At 43.6% G+C, this 22,529-nt stretch overlaps 1 protein-coding gene across 25 annotated transcripts in view; it reads right to left on the reverse strand.

Moving 5' to 3' along the window:
* Nucleotides 1–22,529, reverse strand: part of MAP4 (microtubule associated protein 4) — a 169,951-nt gene that overhangs the window by 27,461 nt on the left and 119,961 nt on the right. For 16 of the 25 annotated variants that reach the window (XM_067754202.1, XM_067754197.1, XM_067754204.1 and 13 more), the window contains 4 exons: nt 21,980–22,114; nt 20,386–21,417; nt 19,559–19,681; nt 14,563–17,931 (listed from right to left, as the gene is read on the reverse strand). In XM_067754202.1, the coding sequence (XP_067610303.1) occupies nt 14,563–17,931; nt 19,559–19,681; nt 20,386–21,417; nt 21,980–22,114 (4,659 nt within the window). The remainder of the gene's footprint in view (nt 1–14,562; nt 17,932–19,558; nt 19,682–20,385; nt 21,418–21,979; nt 22,115–22,529) is intronic. The other 9 variants (XM_067754212.1, XM_067754211.1, XM_067754210.1 and 6 more) reach the window with 3 other exon arrangements.

Below are 22,529 nucleotides of genomic sequence, written 5' to 3' on the forward strand. Positions count from 1 at the left end.
AGTTTTCAAGTCCAGTTGATTTCGCTTCTGGTATACTTCCCCTATCACGTCCTCAGTAGTTCACCTTTTACTACTACATGTATCCAACTGTCATCATGGGATTTTTTTGCCTTCAATCCTCTGTCTTCCAGTTTATCTTTTCTACTGAGAACAGGTGAATCCTCTCAAAGCCAAATTTGGGCCACTTTATTTATTGTCATAGGCAGTCAGGACAGTTTTTTGAACATGGGAGTAAGGTTTAAACAACTCAGGGAACAACTAAGCTTGGGTTCCAAACAACTTTCTAGATTTGTTATCCCATTATTTCTTGCCACAGATGTACAGATGGCTTTGGCATATTTGCTCAACCCACATCCTTCTCCAGAGGAGGGAGCCCCAGATGAAGTGGGCAGCTCAAAATGGCCAAGACTGGTGAAGAAGGTTTTGGTACCTGGCACACAGGTGACTGGACCAAGCTGAGACAATAAGATATACTTACTCATTCTTTCCCTAAAAGAAAGAAAATATGAAAACTATAGCCAAGCAACCTTGGGTTCCTGAGATATAAAGTAGGGCACAGAACCCAAAACCATGGCAACCAATGTCCTGTACAGACCAGAGACACAAAGGAAGCAAAAAGTAAGAGACGGCAGAGAACAGTTTCCAGAAGGGAAGAGAATGGAACACATGTTCAGGGCAAAGCAGAGGTCCTAAGTGAGACACACAATGGCTGTAGCTGGGCTACACTTCCTGAAATAGGATTCCCTGAGATTGTCAACAAATAGCTTTTTATAAATTTGAGTTCCTATGACTGTGTTTCTGTTCTTTGAAACTAAATAATAATTAAGAGAAGCCCCACAAATACTCATCATTGTTCTTTTACCTAATGTGAGCTGTCTGAGCTTCATACCTTTGCCTGGAAGGCTTTCCCTCCACTTTGTTAGGCTTCCAAGGCCACCTCCTCCCAAAAGTTTTCATGATTCACAATCCTCTCATACAACCCCCACCCCCCGACCCCTGCCACCCCAACTAGATCACAAGTCGTTCGAGGATAAGGACAATATCCAGGGCCTAGGTAGTGGCATATGATAGGTATGGTGAACAATGAATCCTTATATAGCTTTATCTACATAGAGTTTAGCAGTCAGCATTCAAACATTTATTAGGTGAACAGATCAGTGAGGTTTGTCAGTCATCTGACATTTTTTTCCTACCAGCGTGAACTTCTCTTAGTGTGAACTAAGACAAACTTGTTCTGAAATAAACAAAAATCTTCACTCATTACCACCTAGAAGGTATACGGCACTGAATTGGGCACCTGGGGATCAAGCAAAAGAAGATGAGACAATCCTATCCAGGAGGCCCTTACAGTTCTGCTACAGTTAGAAGGAAGCGACAGCATAGGACACCTGAGTCTTATCATCTTGGAGTCATAAGAAATCATGGAGGAAATATGACGCTTTTTTGCCCACCTCTATTTAAAAAAAAAAAACACGCCACACACCTGCCAGTCTTCAAGGGTCCTTTCCACTTACCCTTCCCCCTAGAAAATACCACTTCTAATATTAAGAAAAAAATGAGTAAAATATTTTTGTAAAAATGTACTGAGAGGTATAAATACTAGAGGAAATGGTTCCTAGGAAAAGAGGCTATTTTTATAACAAACAAAACACATATTGTAAATCTCCATTAACTAGCTTGTGAATCACGGTCCTTTGTGCACAAACTGGACTCAGAGGAAAACAAGCTTTTGTAAGACCACCAACAATAAGACTCGTGGAGAGCTGGGGGTGGGGAAGAGAAGAAAGGGCCAGGAAGAAAGACAAAGCGGCAGCCGCAAGGACCGCAACATTTAGCTGTTTATTAACCACAAGTCTCTCCACTGTCCACTTTCCCTTTCTTCCCCTTCTCCCCACAAATCCTCCTAACACACATATACAGAGAGAAAACTAGAAGCAAGACCGGGTCAAACATGAAGAACAGGAAAAGAATATTAAATAGCCAGCTTTAAAAGGCTCTTTTTCAGCTTGAACAAAAGCAAAACGTTCTCAAAAGCAAAACGGAAAACAGAGCTTGCATCCAGGCTGCGCTACTTAATGAGAGGAGGTTAGTGCTGATAAAGCCATTGTGAATCCACAGTGACAGATTTTCAAGCAAGGAAATCAATCAGTTGTGATTGGATGATTTAGGGCTCGGGAATCATCTGGTTCAAACCAACAGGGAGCTGAGGGGTGGGAGGATGGGGGGAGGGGTGGGCAGGGTGACCTGAGGTCAAGTAAGGGGCTCTATGTCTTACGCCTACCCCTCTCTGATGGGATTCGGACCACACCCTCAGTCCACACCATCTGTCACACCAACAGACGTGCAGGTTGACCCAGCTAGAGTCACTTTGTGCACTCTCTCGCATCACTCTCCCCAACCTTCCGATGCAAGGGAATTCAGCTTTCCCTGGGCAGTCATAGACTCCAAGCAGGAATGAGCCGCCTAACGCTCCTGCCGGTAATCTGCCACTTTGGTTCCTTCCTTGCCGTCTGCTTGTTCCCCATGGAGACAAAATTCAGAAACATACCATCACGTGGGGTCTCTTCACACAGGAACGATGGAGTGCTCTGGGTTGTGGTGACCTCAATTTCCTTCTTCCCTGCCAGAACTGTCTGTCCTGGCCGTTTCTCACCTCCTCGGCAGACTTGGAAGCATGAATCCGCTCTAGTTTCACTAGTATCTTCTTGTCCTTTTTCCTTGCTGCTTACTTCAGGAATCTGCTCCAGCTTACCATGGAGATAGAACCCAGCAGTGCCCAGTTCCCTCTTCCCAGAGCTGCTGCTGCTGCTGTTGTTGAAGTGGGTCAGTTCTTCTCTCCTCTTGGCCACTGGTTCCTCGCAGTTGAAAGGAGGTATCTCTTCAGTAGGCAGAATGGGCAGTTCTCCAGGGTTCAATTTGTGGCTGGCTGTCTGTTCCTCAGCCACCGTCATGGAGCGCCTAATGGCAGGAGCCCCCAGTTTTTTGGGTGTGGGACTCAGCATTGGGCTACTGGTGAGGAGTAGCAGGCCAGAAGAAAGCTCTTCTTGGGCGGGAAGTTCAGGATACTTATCTGCAAGGTTGACAGCTGGGGGGACTGAGAGATGAGAGCACTCAGACAGGGCCCGGCGCATTGCCTTTTTCTGCTGGGGGGCTTGGTCAAGCAAAGCCCCCTCCTCGGTAGAACTCAATTTCTCCAACTCCTTATCATGGTCTTTGATATGAGAGCTGGCATTCACATAGTCCGGGGTGAACTCGACCCTAGTGATTGGTGGAATGGCAGTGGGTGAGTGCGCAACAGTGGGGGCTGGGTGGGCTACAGCCACCGCTAGGGAGGACTCATATTCGAGCTGCCCAGAGCTATCACTCACCACCCCAATCACCCGGCAGCCAGCAGGGATGCCATTCTCCTTTCCTGGAGTTCCTTCCCTTGAGTGCTGAGGGTCTTGAGCCACTGACACGGGATGGAAGTTGGGGTTCCAAACACTGGTTTCCTGCTCCTTAACATACTGGGTGGGCATGTCAGCAGCCCCAGGGAAATCCAGATCTGGCTGGCTCTCTGTCTCCGGCACATTCTTCCCTGCCACTGTCCCCGGAACTATAGTGGCTTTGTTTTTGTCTGGCCCCTCTCTGGGTCCCAGATGTAACTCGCCCGTCTTCTGGTGCACTGAGTTCCCCTCCAAGGGATGGCAGCTGTCTGCAATCACATACCTGCTCGCAAGGTGACCCGAGGTGGCTTGATACTCCTTGTCCTGCGCTTCAATGCCGAGCTCTTTGTCTAGCTTCCCCTCAAAGAAGCAGAGCTTATTCTGCTCCAGGAAGCTGGCATTCTTCACAAGCCCGTCTTTCAGCTGCCCGTCCATGCTGACATTCAGCCCGATCTCATTCAGCTTGCCCTCTGTCCTCTGCCACTCAAACCCAGCTTGGCTCATTTCTTTTGTGGAATCCACCCAGCACTGTGCAGGCTGGCCCTGACAGAGCTGGCCGGGAGTGGCAGTGCGTGAGGCTGGCTGCCTGTGTGAGAGCGACATCGCCTCTTCCACGGCTCTCTCCGCTGCTCCTGGAGCTCTAACACCACCTATGATCACAGAGCTGGCAGTGACATCACACCAGCATTCATGACTAAACCTGTCTTTCGCCCAACACTCCTCTCTCCTCAAGCAGTTGGATGATAAATGTATTTACTAGTGTGAAAGGAACGAAGGAAGAAGGAAGGAATGAATGAAAAAGAAAGAGAAAGCAAGGAACCTGCTCCTTTCTGCACAATCGAATGCCACTGTTAAACTGAAAATGTAATTTCCTGTTAACTGGCACTCTGTTTAGATCTGCAATTTAAAACACGGGATGGTGCTAATCTGGGTACTGAGGATAGTAATGATGCCGGCTTTCACCAGTATAGACACGTGTGTACCCACACACTCGCTTATGTGACACTATGCCCACACTTCCACTGTCACCTACTCAAAAAACTGTTTTAAAAATAAGACTGATTTGCCACTCCTAAGCCATAACCCTTAAAGAACAAAGACTCCAAAAATTTGCTCAAAATTTCACTTAAAACAGAGAACCTTAATGTAATATCAAAATTGGAGGCATTCATTTCTCAGAGGAAGAGTAGTTTTGTTGTCACAACAACTTATCAAATTAACTTGAAAACTGACTTGCGTGAGTCCCCAAAGCCCAGTGAGAGCTCCATCTTGTAGCTCTGCATTGTGCAAGAGTCTAATAAGTGGTTCATTTAAAGGTTTCAGTGATCAGCACTTTGGGGACATGTAACCAAGTTGTAAGACACTTGTGTGACAATACATCCTCGCACTTTTACTCCTGCCCCGATCCCTCTTAGTTTCTTGGACAAGATGTGTCTCTCCCTCCTACACCAGCCCTGCCTGCTCTTTCCAGCCTGCTGATGACTTAGTTGCCACGGGAACACACTGCAGCAGTTCATCTTCCTCCGACCTCTAGGACTTAGGGACCTTGGCTATCTGTGGCTTGGGGTTTTAGCCGCCCACCAGAGCCCACTGCCCCCATTTAACTCAGCATAGTCCTTTGCTGCCCTGAGCTTTGAGTTTACAAACAGTACTTTCAGGATTGAGGTACCCACAAGAGAAAATTCTTGAAAAAAAAGTTACACTGAAAGGATAGGAAAAACTCTGCCTTGAACAAAGCTGATTTTTGTTGCCTAGCCTGTAAGTCGCTAATTGAAGTAACATAGGATATTGTGAAAGTCTATCAAGAATACAAGAGAAGGGCTTCCCTGGTGGCGCAGTGGTTGAGAGTCCGCCTGCCGATGCAGGGGATGTGGGTTCGTGCCCCGGTCCGGGAAGATCCCACATGCCGCGGAGCGGCTGGGCCCGTGAGCCATGGCCGCTGGGCCTGCGCGTCCAGAGCCTGTGCTCCGCAACAGGAGAGGCCACAACAGCGAGAGGCCCACATACCGCAAAAAAAAAAAAAAAAAAAAAAAGAATACAAGAGATGGATTTCCCTGGTGTCACAGTGGTTAAGAATCCGCCTGCCAATGCAGGGGACACAGGTTCGAGCCCTGGTCCAGGAAGATCCCACATGCCGCGGAGCAACTAAGCCCATGCACCACAATTACTGAGCCCGCGAGCCACAACTACTGAAGCCCACGTGCCTAGAGCCCGGCTCCGCAACAAAAGAAGCCACCAGAATTAGAAGCCCGCGCACCTTGCCTCAACTAGAGAAAGTCCGCGTGCAGCAATGAAGACCCAATGCAGCCAAAAAAAAAGTGAAGAGATTACCAAGGCCCAGCCCAAGAAAGCTTCCTTAACTGGAGCCTCTGTCCCCATTACTCAACTTCTCTACTTGCTATTCATACCCTGCACATAATATTCTCAATTCCCAACTAGAGCGCCAAGAACCAACCCTAATATGTTTCCTGCGTTAGCATCAGTACCTAACACAGAGCTATGTTCATGGTCAGGAGTGGCAATGTTGCAAAGCTGGAAAAAATGTGAACTTAACCTCTGTCCTGAACATTAACTGAACTCATATATACCTCTCCTTCCCCTTGACCGTAAGTAGCTTAGCAGCAATACATGCGAAAGCACAATAAAGGTTCATTAGCAAGAAACTAGGGTCACCTTACTTTTCAGCAAAGCTCTCACCAAGGAAGAGCAAGGAAGGATGTATAATAAAATGAAAAATGAAGGTGGTGCCAGGAGGGTCATGATTCTAATTAGTAATGGGAAAAAATAAGAGATGAGTCTTGGGTATATAAGGGCTTGGTGATAAAACATGGTCAAATTCTGGCTTTCAAAGAATGAGGAAGGTGTGTCTTTATTCCTTAGCAATTGTCTGCTACTATTTTCCATTCTCAAGTGGACTTACATTTACGTTGGTGTCCTGTTACAGTGCTCAGCACTGTGAGCGTCCCTTCACTGCTGCTTCTGAGTGGGCAAGCACGTCCTCCTGCTTCACTAAGAAAACATGGAGATCCAGAGGCTTTTACAGAGGGGAGGGGACAGAGTGGCTTATAGTTTGATTACACTATTGCTTTGCAACACGTACCAAGGAAGAGATCACACGGAACAAAAATTAATGTGTTTATTTCTCCCCAATGAGGTGACTGCTACCTGGATGACAAACAATGAGAAAAATCTAGTACAGAATAATTAGTAAAACCTGAGGATGACCCTGTCAGTGCCCTAGTCCAATTCAGAATTACAAACACAATCTCACTCAGGAATGCACATTCACCCACGGGAGAGAGTTGCATCAAGGAACTCAACCCCCCCACCCCGCCCCCATCACTGTGATATTTTATCAAGTTGGCAGATGAGGAACTTACATGAAGTCTTAGAAAGTTGAGTGTGCCCAGGTAAAAAGAAATGTACTTAAGAACCTGAAGACTTAAATTCTAGACTCAGTTGCCACTAGAATTCCTTGCCTCTGGGTTCTGCTTCTACTTATTCAGAACTCACAGAAATGTCACCTCCTCTGTAAAGTCTCCTAGACCCCTAACTCCTAAACTGAATCCTTAATGGTTACACAGAACTATACTTGTTCTACTTCTTCTTAGGATTTGGAAACTACACCATAATCTTCTCTGTATGTGCCTTTCCTGGAAGCTTCTAGAAGGCAGGAATAAGACCTGTCCACCTCTGCTATGCAGGTGCCCAGCACAGTGCTTGATACAGTGCTTAAGTAGGCTCTCAAAAAAGTTCTGCTCAAGGAGGAATGGACGGATTCCTTTCACGGACTTCTATCATTTGACCTGATCTCTCCCATCGTTAAACTCATGTAGACAGGTGCTGATTTCGAATGTCCTTTGGGCTGAAGGTTTTTAAGTTCCATTCCGTCTGAGTCTGAGGAAAGTGCATGGACTCCCATGTGTCTGGTCAGAAGGCGACCTCTCTTTTATCAGACTGTATAACAACTTGTCAAGCTTCCAAGGGCTCTGGCACAGCTTGCAGGTCTCTGATCTCAGCAGATGCACTGGCAGATGTTTCTGGTTTTGCCTTGTGCCTTGAGCTAGTACTCAACCTGTTCAGGGCCTTGGTTTTGATAAGCTCCACAACTGGTTTCTCTGCATTCTTTCAGTTACCAAGGCAACAAAGCTACTTTCCAGATTGACCAAATGTTCCCTGTTACTGTCTCCAGGAAACAATTTCTAATAAATTATCATTACAATGAAAGTCTATACGTCTACTGATTACAATGATGGATGACACTCTACTAATAAAAGCTGAAGACTGTGAAGCTGCAATCTAGTTTCTTACCTGGAAGAAAATGATGTTTGTTTATATATAAATATACATGTATGCAAAAACATTTCAAAACCATATTCTACTAAATCTTAGAAAAATTTCTTAGTACATGTTTAACTCAAGAAAATCGTGATTCTTCCTGATTAACTTTCAAAAATTGGGAGGCAGACAGAATGAAAAAACTGAAGCTAGTAATCTGACTTATGTGACCCTTGATAAAGGTAATTCATTTACCAGGACCCACAAAATGGAGGCCGCCCCCGTGGCTTGGCCCACAAATCTAAATCGAAGTCAGCCTGCACTTCACTGTCAAGGAAAGCACCTCACTGTCAAAGAAACCTAAAACACACCAAACAGTCCTTCGAATCAGCTTCAGCTAGCTCACCTTGCCCTAGAAAATTGGACCTGTTAGCCTTATAAGGAAACCCCAGACCTCCTAGCCAGTCATGCCCTATTTCCCCCAGTTGCCGCTTATAACGCTCTATAAAACTCGCTCTTGCCCAGAATCCCTCGGTAAGAGCGGTCCACTGTTGTCCGCTGTACTCCCCTAATCCATGGATTGTTCTCCCTTAAGTAAAGGACATCACACTCATTACTAAATTGCATTATTTTTGTCATTTAACAGGCAAAAGCATTAAAATGCTTACAGATGAAAAGTCCCCCAAGAAGTACAACTTGGAAATTCCAGGCCTTTTGAGTACTGAGCCTAGCATAGCCTCCCTGAAAAAGATAAGAGATTCATGTAAGGAAACTAGGTAAAAGCCCAACTCCCTCCACCAATTACCTCCAGTGTAAAATTTAAGATCCTCTGCTCATGGAGGTACACACGACTCTCAGGACCCTTGAAGAGCTTACCTTCTTTTCTCCCCAATCTTGTCTCAGAATGTTTCTCCCTGCTGCCCACATGATGTATATACCAGTCACACCCAAATGTTTGCTAGTCCTCAAATATTCCATGCACTTGCACTTCACTATGCCTCTGTGCAGTCTATCCCCTAGAATGCCTTACCCTGCTTATCAGCTCTTCAAACTTCCAGACCCATCAAATGTCACCTCCTCCAGTAAGCTTTCTTTTGCTCTCCTAAGAGGACTTACTTTCTGCTCTGTATTCCCATGGCATATAGCTCATCCTTCTATTACAGAACTTCTCTCACTAGAGTAAAATTATCTGTTTATGTGTTTATCTCCCCACTTTGGAATCCTTGAGGAGTAAAAGCTGTGGCTTCTTGATCTACCCTTAGAATGTGGGAATAATGTTACCTGGCGTTTGCTGAATGAATGAATGAACTAAATACTAAAAAATCCAAATCATGTTGAGTGTTCACTATCAGCAGAGCAATAGAAAACGTTTATATGACAATCAGCTTTTTGCCTAAACTTATACAAATTACATCGTTGCTGAACAGTTTAAAAACTAGCAATTTCAATCTGCTCACAGCTGAGATGACCTACTCAATGTCACAGGTAAAAATACGCATGGACGTCCCCTCTACTGTCCACTTCATATTTCAAAGGAGTAAAAATTTCTGCAACACCAAAAGTAAGAAGCAAGTTGCACTTGCTTTCTTAATCTTCCAGTGCTGTCAGCCAGAGGATAAAAGTGAGGGAGCGTGAGGGGAAGAAATTCCTTTTAAAGTAGAACAACCAATAATTGCTGGACTTGTTTCACAGAACATTTAGATGCTCTGGCTCAAATAAGGTGAACAGTAGCACAGAACTGTTTGAGGGTTAAGAGTTTAAGAGAGTGCTGAGCATATAGTAAGTTTCAATAAACAATAACTGTTTTTAGTTACTGAACATATAGACTCTCCCAATAAATTTCATTAATATACAGCTAGTAAGAAGAAAACAAGCCAGAGAATGAGAGGGTAAGTGGGAAGAAAGCAATTAGGAAACTTCACAAATGGCACTACATTTAAGATGTGGCGCAGTGGGTAAGAATCCGCCTACCAATGCAGGGGACACGGGTTTGAGCCCTGGTCCGGGAAGATCCCACATGCCGCGGAACAACTAAGCCCAAGCACCGTAACTACGGAGCCTGCGCTCTACAGCCCACGCGCCTAGAGCCCGAGCTCCACAACAAGAGAAGCCACCGCAATGAGAAGCCCACGCACCGCAACGAAGAGTAGCCCCTGCTCGCCCCAACTAGAAAAAGCCCGTGCGTAGCAATGAAGACCCAACGCAGCCAAAAATAAATAAATAAAATTTTTAAAAAAAGATATTACCAAATGGGCACTTCTCCAGTTGTAAGACTGTAGTGAGCTCTAAGATTACAAATGATTTTTTCATCTGCTGAGCATATTTTATTTATGTACAAGGGCCTTGAAACTGTTAGGATTTGAGGTTTATAAATTACTCCAAGTTTCACACCAAAAGAATTTCCCACCATAAACTGATATTCCCAGCTGTTGGAAGACTGTTGATGGGCTCAAGAAAACTGAAGAAAAAGAAATGAAGCCAGATAAAGGGAGAAATGGCTCTCACTATGGCAAAGGGAAGGGCCTATTTATGGAGACCCATGATAACTGTCCCTCTCACAGAACAACATGCCAAGTGCACTGCCACTCACAGCTCTCCTTGGCTTCCTTCCAGGGGAGCGACTACTATGGAGCCATCGCATATACCAGAGTCCAGTAAGGATCGCCCTTTCAACCTTGCTCTTCCCTGCACAAAATACACGGTCCCAAAAGAAGTCCTTTTCGGACAAGTTGAGCTCAGATTTCCTGAAGTATCTCAATGTTCCTTACTTAGAACAATATGCATAATATGTGAAGAAACCTTCTGCTAAAGTTTCCCTAAACTTTAGGCATGAAAAAATAACAGGAGAGGAATCATTAAGCTGAAAGAGACTTTAGCAGTATATTCACTTTCCCTACTTCCAAAGAAGATAAGCGTAGCAAAAGGTAACTCAATTATAATTTTAAAACTGTCATTAGACATCATATACAGTAAAGCTCTAAGCTGGGTGGTAGGGAGAACACAGGAATAAATCAAACACAGTCTCTGCCTAGAGAATAAAATGCTAGACAGACTTAAAAGACCTAGATTCTAATCCTAAATTAGCCTCTGATTAGTTTATGTCCTCATGATGTGTCTCCATTTTCCAACTAGAAAAGTGCTTAGTTATAGAGCTTGGATATTAAAATTTTAAAAATATAATTATTAATCATCGACCTTCATCTTTTTCTTTTTAAGAAACTAAAACTTCTGGAAGGTTCCTCTGAGGCAAGAATGAGGAAAGCATGGGCCTTAGAGTCAGAACGACTTGGGTTTAAATTCTATTTCTGCCACTTCACTATCAGTGTGACTTTAATATGGAGAGCCTCCATTTCCTCACGTGTAAAATGGAGAGAATCCTTCAAAGTACTGTTGTGTGTGTGTGTGTGTGTGTGTGTGTGTGTACACGACTATCCACCTACCTATCTACAGACAACTAGACACTTAGTATTCACTCAATAGGTGGCAGATGCTATTATTTTTATGGACACCACTAATAATATCTTTACTGTCTGAACACTGAAAACCATGGGTAACACCATCCGACCACAGGAGAGTTAACATGAATGATTCGAAGTGAGGAACAAAAATAAAATTTACCAAGGCCAGGTCTATTACCAGGCATGCATGAAACATCAGAGCCCATATGAACCCATAAGGGGTTACCCTGCCTAGTTCCCTATCACAAATCCAGGCACTCCCCATTCCACTCGGTCCCCTGCCTCAGAGCCCAGGCTTGCCTAAAGCTCTGCATCTGCACATTCACCTGCTTTCTGAACATCTCTGAATAAGCATTATTAGAAACATACAAGATCTTGGGAATTCCCTGGCAGTCCAGTGGTTAGGACTCCACACTTTCACTGCCGAGGGCGGGGGTTCAATCCCTAGTCAGGCAACTAAGACCCCACAAGCCGTGAGGCCAAAGAAAAGAGAAGAAATATACAAGATCTGCACAAAGAAAGCACCAGTGAGGGACTAAGACATGTAAACCTGAACATGTGATGTTACTGAATATGGCATGTATTACATGTTGGACAGAAAAACTCAACATATGCAACAACTCTCCCTAGGGTAATCTATATTTAACGTGATTTCAAGAACAAGACTGACTGGATTTCCCCCCCCACAAACCTATGAGCCAACTGTCAAGTATATATGAAATAATAAACAAGCAAGAATAGTCAGGAAGACTCTGAAAGATAGGGTGACATGTGGGGCTAGACCTATTAGATATTAAAATATATTATTAAGCCACATTGTGTTACTTAGAGCATGACAAAGGTGGCATTTCAGAGGGAGACAGAATATACAAATATAGTGAGACAACCAAGTAATCATATCGCATATTTCATAAACAAAATACACACACACACACACACACACAGAGAAACAAATAAGCAAATTCTAGACTGATCAAAGATTAAAAATGTGAAAAATTTAAAATATTTTTATGAACTCAGAGCAGGGATGGCTTTTATAAACTGGATAATAAAGGAAGTCATTTAAGAAGTAAAACACAAAATACATTTATACCAAGTAATAATTTTTTACCTATTAGACTGGCACACCTCAACAAAGAAGAAAAACCACACTAGTAGGAGAAAGTACAGGGGAACAGGTACTGGTCTATGCTCAGGGTGGGAGTATAGTTCTGGTGCAGCTCTGTGCCCCTATGAGGAACAATTTGGCAACAACTATCAAAAAGATAAACATATATTCTTCAAATCAGAGGTTCTAACCCAGAGCCCCTTTTTATTATACAGATGTATTTGTATAAGTATGTATGTACGTAAGTATGACATTCTGTATATACAAGATTAGTTTACGCACCTTGTTTCTAATAGAAAAAAAAAAAGGAAAACATCTGAACATCCATCAATAAAGAAGTGGTAAAATACATTAGGGTATCTCCATACAGTGAAATACTATACAGCTATTTAAAAAGACTGAGGCCCCTTTCTTTGTACTGATTTGTAAAGAGCTCTAAAATAACTAGGTTTACAAATCAAGGTACACATCAGTATGCATGATATGTCTCACTTTTATAAAATCAGGAAATATATATATCATTGATTCTTTATGCGTAAATTGTCTGAAAGGACGTGTAAGACATTGTTAACACTGGTTGCTGGAGAGGGAAACGTGGATGGGGGTTAACAGAGGGAGGCAGACTTACATTTTACTGCATATCCCGTTCTACCATGTGAATGTATTAACCTATTCAAAAGTTAATTTTTGAAAATTATAATTTTACCTACCAAAATAAAAAAAGTATAGATTGTTCTTAGGGAAGGGGTGTGATAGAATTTAGAGAAGATATTTTGTCCAACATACATCACTCCCTCCTCAGCCACTCTACAAGGCTACTCCTAACACATGTCGCTGAGGGTGGCCTGGTCAAGGTAGGAGCCCAAAAGTTCTACAGCACCTGGCTTGCCTCCTCAAGAATCACAATAAATCCTCTTCCTACATTTTTCAGTAATACTGAGCTAAAAGAGATGCCTAAGTTTCAGAAAACTTATATGTTATCCTTTAATTACCACTGAAACCAAAGAACTGGTCTAGAACCTGAAACTAATGAACTGGAGAGAGGGCTGGGAATCTTAATGAAAGCTGGAAAGCACTTTACATACAATATCATTTTCTGCCTTGGCAACAGGGTAGCTAATGGAAGATAAAAACGGAAAAGATCAGAATGTTTTATGCAAATAATAGCTTCTAGCATTCTCTACTCACACGACACACGTTCCTTACCGGGTACATATTCATGCATAGCACAAGCTTTACCCAAAACAAGTCCATACCATGCAGAACACCATCTCATGATGAAGCCTCTCCAAAAGCCTAACTGGCTACACCAAGGCCAACCAGTGTTTTTTCATTTCTGGAGTTAGTAGCTGCATCATGCAAGCTGGGAAACAGTGATTAAGTAATAGCATCATTTGTAGGCTGTGAACAGCCTCAAAGGCCATGATTAGATGTATACTTTTCAGGGGAAAAAAAACCCTTAACATTTCTAAATCTTAAAGGAATCATCATCTTCTCAGTCTCCTCTCAATTACTTCACTGATTAGAGGCAAAAAGGGCAAAATTATGAGGAATCCTATATGGGCAAGTTTTACAGACTTGCCCATGGATATGGACTATGTTTCATGGACATAGGCTATGTCCAAACTCTAACCCCTGTGAAACTGTGGGCCAATGGCTGTAAGCAACAAACTGCTAAAAGATAGAGCTGCATCACTGAGAGATCATTTCCCACTTCTAGAAACACAAATAAAGTCTGTGCTTACCAATCTGGGTGGAGGCTACCATAAGGGGTTCATTTTCATTCAATCCAAAAGCAATTTGGATATTTAGTCCCACCAGCACAAGTTACATATGTATACTGGAAAAAAAAAATCCCACACACACAGCTGGACATGAAATGTTTTCTTTCCTCTTGTGAATCCTTATACAAAATAATGATATGATTAAAATTTGGCTGTAAACTTTACACATAGGAGGCACACTTTTTTTTTTTTTTAAATTTAAGAATATCATGGATGGTGATAGACTTTCTGCTAAACAATTTATTGTTTGAAATTCAACTTCCCCTGAAAGTCAAGGTTCAGTGCTGGGTAAAAAGGCATGCAACCAAGTCACCAGCCTCCCAAGCTGGACACAAGGCATGCCTTCGCTGCAGAAAACACATAATTAGCAGTTACAGGTCTTCATGCCAACAAACCAATGGTTAACAAGAATGATTAGAGTCTGGATGGAACCAAAGCACAAGCTCTTTGCCTTTCTGATGCTGACCAAAAGCCACAAGCACACACATTTCCCCACGGCAGGTTCATACCACTGGACTTGAGTTGCTTGGATCGCTCTCGTTCCTGGACTGTAGATTTTGGTAAAAGTGGAGTGAGTCCTCGGGACTTGGTGGGTCTCATGTAGCCTTTCATGGGTTCTGCCGCTCTGCTTTTATCTTCCTTCTTCCCTTGTCCCAGTGCCTTCGGTTCAGATTTTTCTGTCATTTTCTCAGGTGCCTCTAAGATCTTGTCTTTGGGTTCTGGGAGTTGAAGAGCCTTGGAAGCAGTCACTACTAACTCATCTACCACCCTTGAAGGAGTCACTTCAACTTTGCCATCTAAGACACCTGACTGGAGTTCTGGTGGTGCCAAGGAAACACATGCCATTTCTCTGCTTTCAGAATCCAGACTGATTTCTTCCAATTTATCCTTTTCACTTTCTGGTGGCAAAAGAGTCGTATCTACCTCCTTATTCAAACTATCTGGGCCCTGGGAATCTCTATTTTCAGCACGTTGGTCCTCACAGAAACTGGGCTTTTGTGCTTTGTCTCCCATTAGGTCAAGAATTGGAACTGGAGCAGAACCTTCCTCAGACTCTTTCTGTTTGTTTACTGGACATGTTGGAAAATTACTGCTATCTGCACATGCTTCTAGGACTCTGACCCCACCTGCCAGGCTTTGTTCTTCTATGAGCACGCCAGAAAGAAGGTGGCCCCCTGCTGGCTCTGTGGTTTTCTCTACTGAGTGCTTTGATGCACCACTGGGCACTGACTCAGATTCTCCTATCACATGCCCTCCGTCTATCCCTGCTTCGTTTTTCATGGGACCAGCAAGCTCACCTTTATTCTGAAGACAGCTAACTCCATGGTTATTAACTGTTTCTATGGCTGCTGTCAGAGTTAGGGCAACTCCTCCTGTGCTTGTAGAGGGCATAACAGCACAGGGAGCCTTGGGTCTTTCTTCAACTGGGACTCCAACTTTGCTGCAATTATCTACCTCTAATAATTTGGAAATCTGGGCTGGAGCTGTCTCTTCCCTGCTTTCTGCCAAGGTGTCTGGAAATGAATCACTTTCCTTTACTACTTGAAAAGTAGAAGGGGGCAGTTTTTCACAGGCTGCTGATTCCTGAGCCTCTAGGGGGACTGTCTTATTCATCAATCCTGGTGGTGTTCTAGGGCAGGTAAATGTAATATTTCTATTTTCATCCACATAGCCCATTCCTTCAATTCTGTGGTCCCCTATGGTTTCCATGGGAACATGTATTTTTGTTGCATCTATCTTATTCTCCAGAATGTGCTTCTCAGGGAAACTATTTTTAACCTTTTTGCTTTTTCCATCATTACTCCTTTTATTTGGTTTGTCAGCAACTGCAGTATGTCTCTTGGCCACATCTGTCTTATTCTCCTCAGACAGTACTGAAGGAACAAATCCTGCCCCCTGGATTTGGTCTTGGCAGCTCACATCTGTCACCTTGGTAGCTGGTTCAGTAACAGCAAAATCCTTGCCTGCGCTTGTTTTGTTCCTGCCAAGAGCCCCAAGCTTAGAAAAATTAACCTCAACATTTCTACCCTTTTGGTCAACTCCTTCCACTGTGGGTGTATCTGATATACGTGAGAACAAAGGGTCATGATCTATGGGGAAAGTAAGTTCTAATTCTCTGTTTTGATGGGGAGTACTACCAATATCCCCACGCTTCCCTACAAAAGGTGGGTTGAGGATTTCTTCCTTCCTCTCCATTCTAGCAGGCTGTGTGGAATAACTATTTTTAAACTTTTTGTTTTTGTCTTCACTGCCTCTTTTTGTAGGCTTTTCAGAAATCCAGGGAGCTGCCTCGTGATCCATCCAAGGACATTTTTCCTCCTCGCTCTGGTTGCCGACACGCATGCCTATGGCTACAGCTCCTCTTTCTGTTCTAGCACCGGAAGTCTGAATCACGCCTGACCCATTTCCCAAAGGAATCAACGCCTGCAAGGTGCCTGCCACCCTCAGGTCAGTCATCTCCTTAGGGTCCCGCATCACCACTGCCTCAGTGAGCTCAGCCACGGTCCCTGGTTGCTCTGAAGAACCCAGCCCCAGCTCCTCGCTTTTATCCATTCTTTCCATTTTAGGCGCTGGCTCACTTGGCACAAGAACAATTGTGTCCTTGCTGTCCTTCTGGCTGTCCGCAAGCCACAGCAGCTCAGACCTTGCTCTCACCTTCCCAGAACTTGCTCTCATCTTCCCAGAACTTCCCTTTCCCTTCCTGCTTTTGCCATCACCTGCCATTCTCTTAAATGGTTCATTCCCTAGTCCAGGAACCTGAGCTAACACCGTGTCCTGTGGCTGCTCAGAAGCAAAGATGCTGTTCTCCTGTCTTTCCTTGGGAATACTTTCCTTTTTTAGTTCTTTAACCTCTTCAGCTCCCTCAGAAAACTCTTTCTGTTTGTCATTCTGCAGTTTAGTCATTTTACTTTCATCACTCCCTTCTTTTAGACTACTTACTAATGGATTACCTGCTGTCAAAGTGGGTATGGAATTAGGCAGTTCTTTTGCTGCTTTGGGTTTTGAAACTCTATCCTCAGCCCCTTGGTCCAAGACAGGAGAGCAACCCTCTTTGGGTCTGATCTCCAAAGGAATTTCTACTTTGTGTGAAAAAACTTCTGTCAGGGGTCCTTTCAGATTGAGGGAGCCTACTGTCTGGCTTTTATCCACAGGAGTCTCGAGGTAGGGTGCAGGCTGTGGTTTGCACTCATCTTGCTGCAGCAATTTCTTGTCTTGGCTCTGTGGTGCTGACTTGTTACCTCTCACCTCTGCCTCTACTCTCAGTTTGGGCTGAGAATTTACTGCAGTTTTCGGGGGTTCTTCCAAAGGACACAAAGGAATGCTGAGACCCTCGGAGGCAAAGTTCTCAGCTACCAGTTTGGCTGCCCTGGAATCAATTTCACATCCCTTTTTCAAGTTTTCTCTGGATACCAGCCCATGTTCTGTGCCCACAGTGGTAGGCTGGCTGGGGGGAACACCTGACTTTTGTGGGTCAGTGGCAGAGGGATGACCTTTAGGCTCATCTGCATTGTCATCATCCCAAGGTCCCCCAGCCCGGGGCTGAGAGTATCTCTTTTGCTTTGGTTTCTTCTTTTTTTTCTTCATCATCATCGGTGTTCTTTCTATATCCCAGGACTCCCTGCCAAGATCCCTCTGGGGTTCAAGGAAGTCACCATGAATAGTTTTCCTCTGGTTCCCAGGCTCACCACAGGAAGACGAACCAGAAACCCAACCCAACTCAGACAAAGGGCAGGGGCCCAGCCCAGGATCAAGAGTCTTCCGTGGAGAAGAGCCTCCCAGCAGCTCAGGAGGGACCCTGGCAAGCCTGGGCCGGGCGGGCCGGGCGGACCTGCGATCACTGGGTCTGCACGCTTTTTTGGCTTGTGTGGGAAGGGTACCTGCAATACATGAAGTTGGCCAAAATTCCAAACAGAAAACCCCTTGTTATTGTTTCTTTAAGAAAATGTCCATTTAGTGACTCATTTAAGTAGTCTATTTTCACCAACCCACATACTGATTCATTTAGGAAAAGTTTTTTTCCAAAACATTTCTCACTCTTAACTGGGATTAGTAAATATTTAACAAAAATCAAAGATCATCATCTTGGGTAAAGACTTTTTTTACAAAATGTATTTACAAAATATTCAAAACTTGATAAAAGAAATTCAAACAGCGATCTTCTAATCTGTATAATAAGCACCTACTGCCTATAAATCTCCTCTGATACTTATTTATATTTGTTATTATTTTTAATAGGTACATAATTCCCAGGATAGTAACAAGATGGTAAGCTCCTCTTTTTGGTGACATTGATTAACTGATTGAATGAAATATGTATGATTTTACAATTCTAAGAGTCTGTCACCAATATTATACTAATTACTTATCAGTATTATACCGATTACTTGTTAAACAGACCAGAAGGACAGAATTATACTACTTTTAAAAAAAAAAAGAAAGAGAAAAAGAAAAGATACTGAATTAGTATTTTGTCCAGAGAAAAAGTCACATTATTTCAGAACAAGAGCCTCCTACTTTGAAACACAAATGTGCTAGATTTCAATGTTCTGTCGCTAAAGGTACTTCCCAAAAGACAGAGATATATACATAATGCCAAGTATAGGATAATGAATTAAAACAATTAGGATGAGCACCCTTGGAAAAGTTTCAGGAAGTCACTTAGTCCAACCTCCTGCCTCTAAGTCAATGAATGCAGTATGGATCCAAGATCCTGGAAAGAGACCCGGTGAGAGCAGGTCTAGGACAACTCTTGGCAAGTTTGGTGCAATAAATGACCTCACAGAATATTAAAATATTCAAATAGTAACTTTTGTCCTTATCTTTATCCCTCCAATGTCCTCCAAATCCTACCCTTTACTTAATACCTCAGGCCAATTATTGTTTTTCCTGAAAAATTGCTAGGCTTTAGCAACCCACAGCATTTATAACATTTAACTTGGCAATTAATCAGCAGCTATTTGGTGCCATCTCTAATACTATTTAATTCAATTATTATATAAATCTTTGGTTTCAGAGTTCACGCCTGGGAACTTCTCTCACCATCCAGGCTAGAAAAGGACCAGGACCCAGGCCTAAGTATCTGTGTGCCTTAGCATGGTGTATACACAATAAGGACTTGAGAAATCTTTAATGATATGGTGAGTCACTAAAACAACATTTTTAAAAATCATACATTTATTTAGCTCCCACTTGGTGCCAGACAGTGTTCAAAGCAGTAGAGATTCCAAGTGTAGCAAATCTTGGTCCCTGCCCTGAAGTTCACGATCTCACCACAATCACAGAAAAGGAGGCAGAGAATCACTAAGTTGATAATCATGTGCACGTGCTTCTGGCTTACCATCAAAAATGTGTAAAGCTCACTGAAATCTGTTTAAGAAAGAGAGCTGACTTCGTAAACGGTCCTGCTGATCACCACCTTATAACCAGGAACAATGTCTTCCACCATCTCCCCATCTTTCCCAGTTTAAGCGTTTTCAAACAGGCCACTTTGTTTTCCTGACATACCTGAGGTCTCTGAAGGAAGTTCAGAAGGTTGACTACTGAACGGTTTCTTTTGCTCTAGTTCCTCTGACACAGAATCCTCATCTGTTGGCAAGTTGTGCTTTTGGCCCATGGCTGTGACTGCTTCTAAAGGTAAAAGTAAAAACCACACAGGTTTCAGAGAAGCACCATTTCAGCTACTTCTCCACCTTCCAGAAATTGGAAATGACACAGTTTTTGAGGAATGAGGGACGCTCCTATTAGGGCAGGAGAGAAATGGAGTGGCAGTTGGAAGGGGGAGGAAAGGGGGAGTTGGGAGGGTTGGGTTTCTTTTTAAAAAGAAGGGAAAAATAACAAATGTTTTTACAGTGGTGGGAATGATCCAATGTAAAGGGGGAAAAATATGGTGCGAGGCAAGAAAAGAGAATGGCCAGGGCAATGTGTGTAAGTAGACAAGAGAAGACAGGATCTAGTGCAAGACAAAGATGCTGCCCCTCATGACTAGGAGCAGGGACTGTTTGCTGATGGCAACAGCAGGGAAGGCAGAGTCTATGGATAAAGATACAAGTAGTTAGGTAGACGAGTGAGTGGAAGTTTGTGAATGTTCTCTTTTATTGCTTCAATCATCTATAAGAAAAACAGGAAGATGAGCAGAGAACAAGGATGGAGAAGGTGTTGGCGGTTGGAGGAGGGCAAAGGTGAGAAAGAACTGTTCAGGGGAGCAGGAAGGTGTTTAGACTTGCGAAGTACAGTGTGACTGTCTTTATTTTACCTGGCATGACGTTTGTCCCTTACCCTTCTGGAGGCTACACTCTTGTACACAAATACTGCAAGTAAGCATAAGCCCATACCTGCTGATATCATGAGAGGAGGTACAGCTGACTGTCCTTCATCCTGGAGAGATTCTAACTGGGAATCCTCACTTGTTTCTTCCTGTGTCCGTGCAGTTTCCATGTCCTTAACAGGAACTGGTGCCACCTCTGCTTCTGAGGATGCTGCAACATCCTTGGCTGGAGCCACATTGTTGGCCAGGGTCACCTCCGTTTGTAGGGGTAGAGCCACATTCTTGCCCAGGGCCATCTCTGTTTCTGGAGATGAAACCACGTCCTTGCCCAGGACCACCTCTGTTTCTTGAGGTGGAGCCACGTCCTTGCTGAGGGCCATCTCTACTTCTGGGGGTGGAGTCATGTCCTTGACTGGGGTGACTTCTGTTTCTGGAGGTGCAGCCATGTCCTTGACTAGGGCCACCTCTGTTTCTGGGGGTAGTACCATATCCCCAGTCAGGGCCACCTCTGTTTCTGAGGACAAGGCTACCTCCTTGGCTGAGGATATTTCTGTGGATGACACAACGTCCTCATCCAGTGGCACCTCTATTTCTGAAAGTGATGCTACACCCTTGGGTGGGGCCGCCTCTCGGTCTGTAGGTGGTACCATACCCTCAGCTGGGGCCAAATCCATTTTTACAGGTGGTGTCCTCTCTGCTTCTTTGAATAGTAGTATGTCCTTGGCTGGGGTTACCTCTGTTTCTGTGGGCAGTACCATGTCCTTGGCCAAAGACACATCTGTTTCTGTGGGCAATACATTGTCCTTAACTGGGGTTGCCTCTGTTTCTAGGGGTAGTACCACGTCCTTGACTAAGGCCATATCTGGTTCGATGGATGATTCCATGTCCTTGGCCAGGGCCACATCTGGTTCGGTAGGTGGTTCCGTGTCTTTAGCCAAGGCCACCTCTGTTTCTGTGGCTGGCGCCACATCCTTGGCCAGGACCATCTCTGATTCTCGAGATGGTGCCATGTTAGCAGCCTTCAGTCCCATCACCATTTCCATTGCTTTTGTTGGTGCTCTCTCTTCTGCTGATGCCATTTCTACCTCCTTAGCAGGCTCTAAGGGAAATAAATTGGACATTTAGGACCCATCATTGTCTGCTCATAGCTCTTCATTCAAAATTTACTTTCTTAGGGCACAAGAGTATCTAGCTTTTGTGACCATAACATCCTAAACATAACTAAAAAGCTGTCCACTTAATGCATTTGTGCCTACTCTTCGACAGTCCTAATACTTAGAAGAATAGAATACTGGCAGAACAAAGAGTGGAGGAGGAAAGGCAAAGGAGAGAAAAAAACACAGGTCCAAAAAAATCAACACAGGTACACAATTAGTGTCAGAAAGGGAACCTGTGGGACATCAAGAAAACCCCCCAGAGTTCTAAATCTGCCCTGAATTACAGAGGGATTGTCTTTGCCCACTGGCCCTAAGTGTTGTATTTCAACTACAACTTAATTCCTCCAGCTTTGAAATCAGTAATTTAAATTTAAAAACATCTGTGACAGTTGTGAAAATTTTACCTAACTATACTGCTGCACAAGGCTCAAAAATGTTTGATGCTTTATATTGATTATTGATACTGTAACTATTAAGTGATAAACAGGGATCCTAACAATGTACCTGCTGTAGGCTGCAGAGGCTGTGTAATGGCCTCAGGGGAAATGAAGGATTCTGAATGTGGAGGGTTTGGAGCTTCCACAGGCCACCCCTGAGGAACAACAGCTGCAGGAGCAAATGTGTCACAGGGAAACACACCTAATATTGAAACACAAATACATTTTTCAGACTCAGTCAACACTGGGGAAAAAAGACATTTGATATTTAAAACCAGCTTTATATATTGCCATAAAGACATAGGCCAAAAGGACCAACAAGAAACAAAGCAAGAAAGTTTTAAAGTAAAAACCGCTGACATTCTCCAGGTTTTGGCTAATTGTTAGGCTGCTGCCCTGCTGATTGACACTGACTGGCCACCTTCTACAATGTTTTACAAAGATTCAGAAACACCAAAGAATAGGGAGGGTGGGAGGGAGACGCAAGAGGGAGGAGATATGGGGATATATGTATTTGTATAGCTGATTCACTTTGTTATAAAGCAGAAACTAACACACCATTGTAAAGCAATTATACTCCAATAAAGATATTAAAAAAATAAATAAATAAAAAATAG

This window comes from Pseudorca crassidens, chromosome 10 (assembly GCF_039906515.1).
Source record: "Pseudorca crassidens isolate mPseCra1 chromosome 10, mPseCra1.hap1, whole genome shotgun sequence".
Taxonomy (NCBI): Eukaryota; Metazoa; Chordata; class Mammalia; order Artiodactyla; family Delphinidae; genus Pseudorca; species Pseudorca crassidens.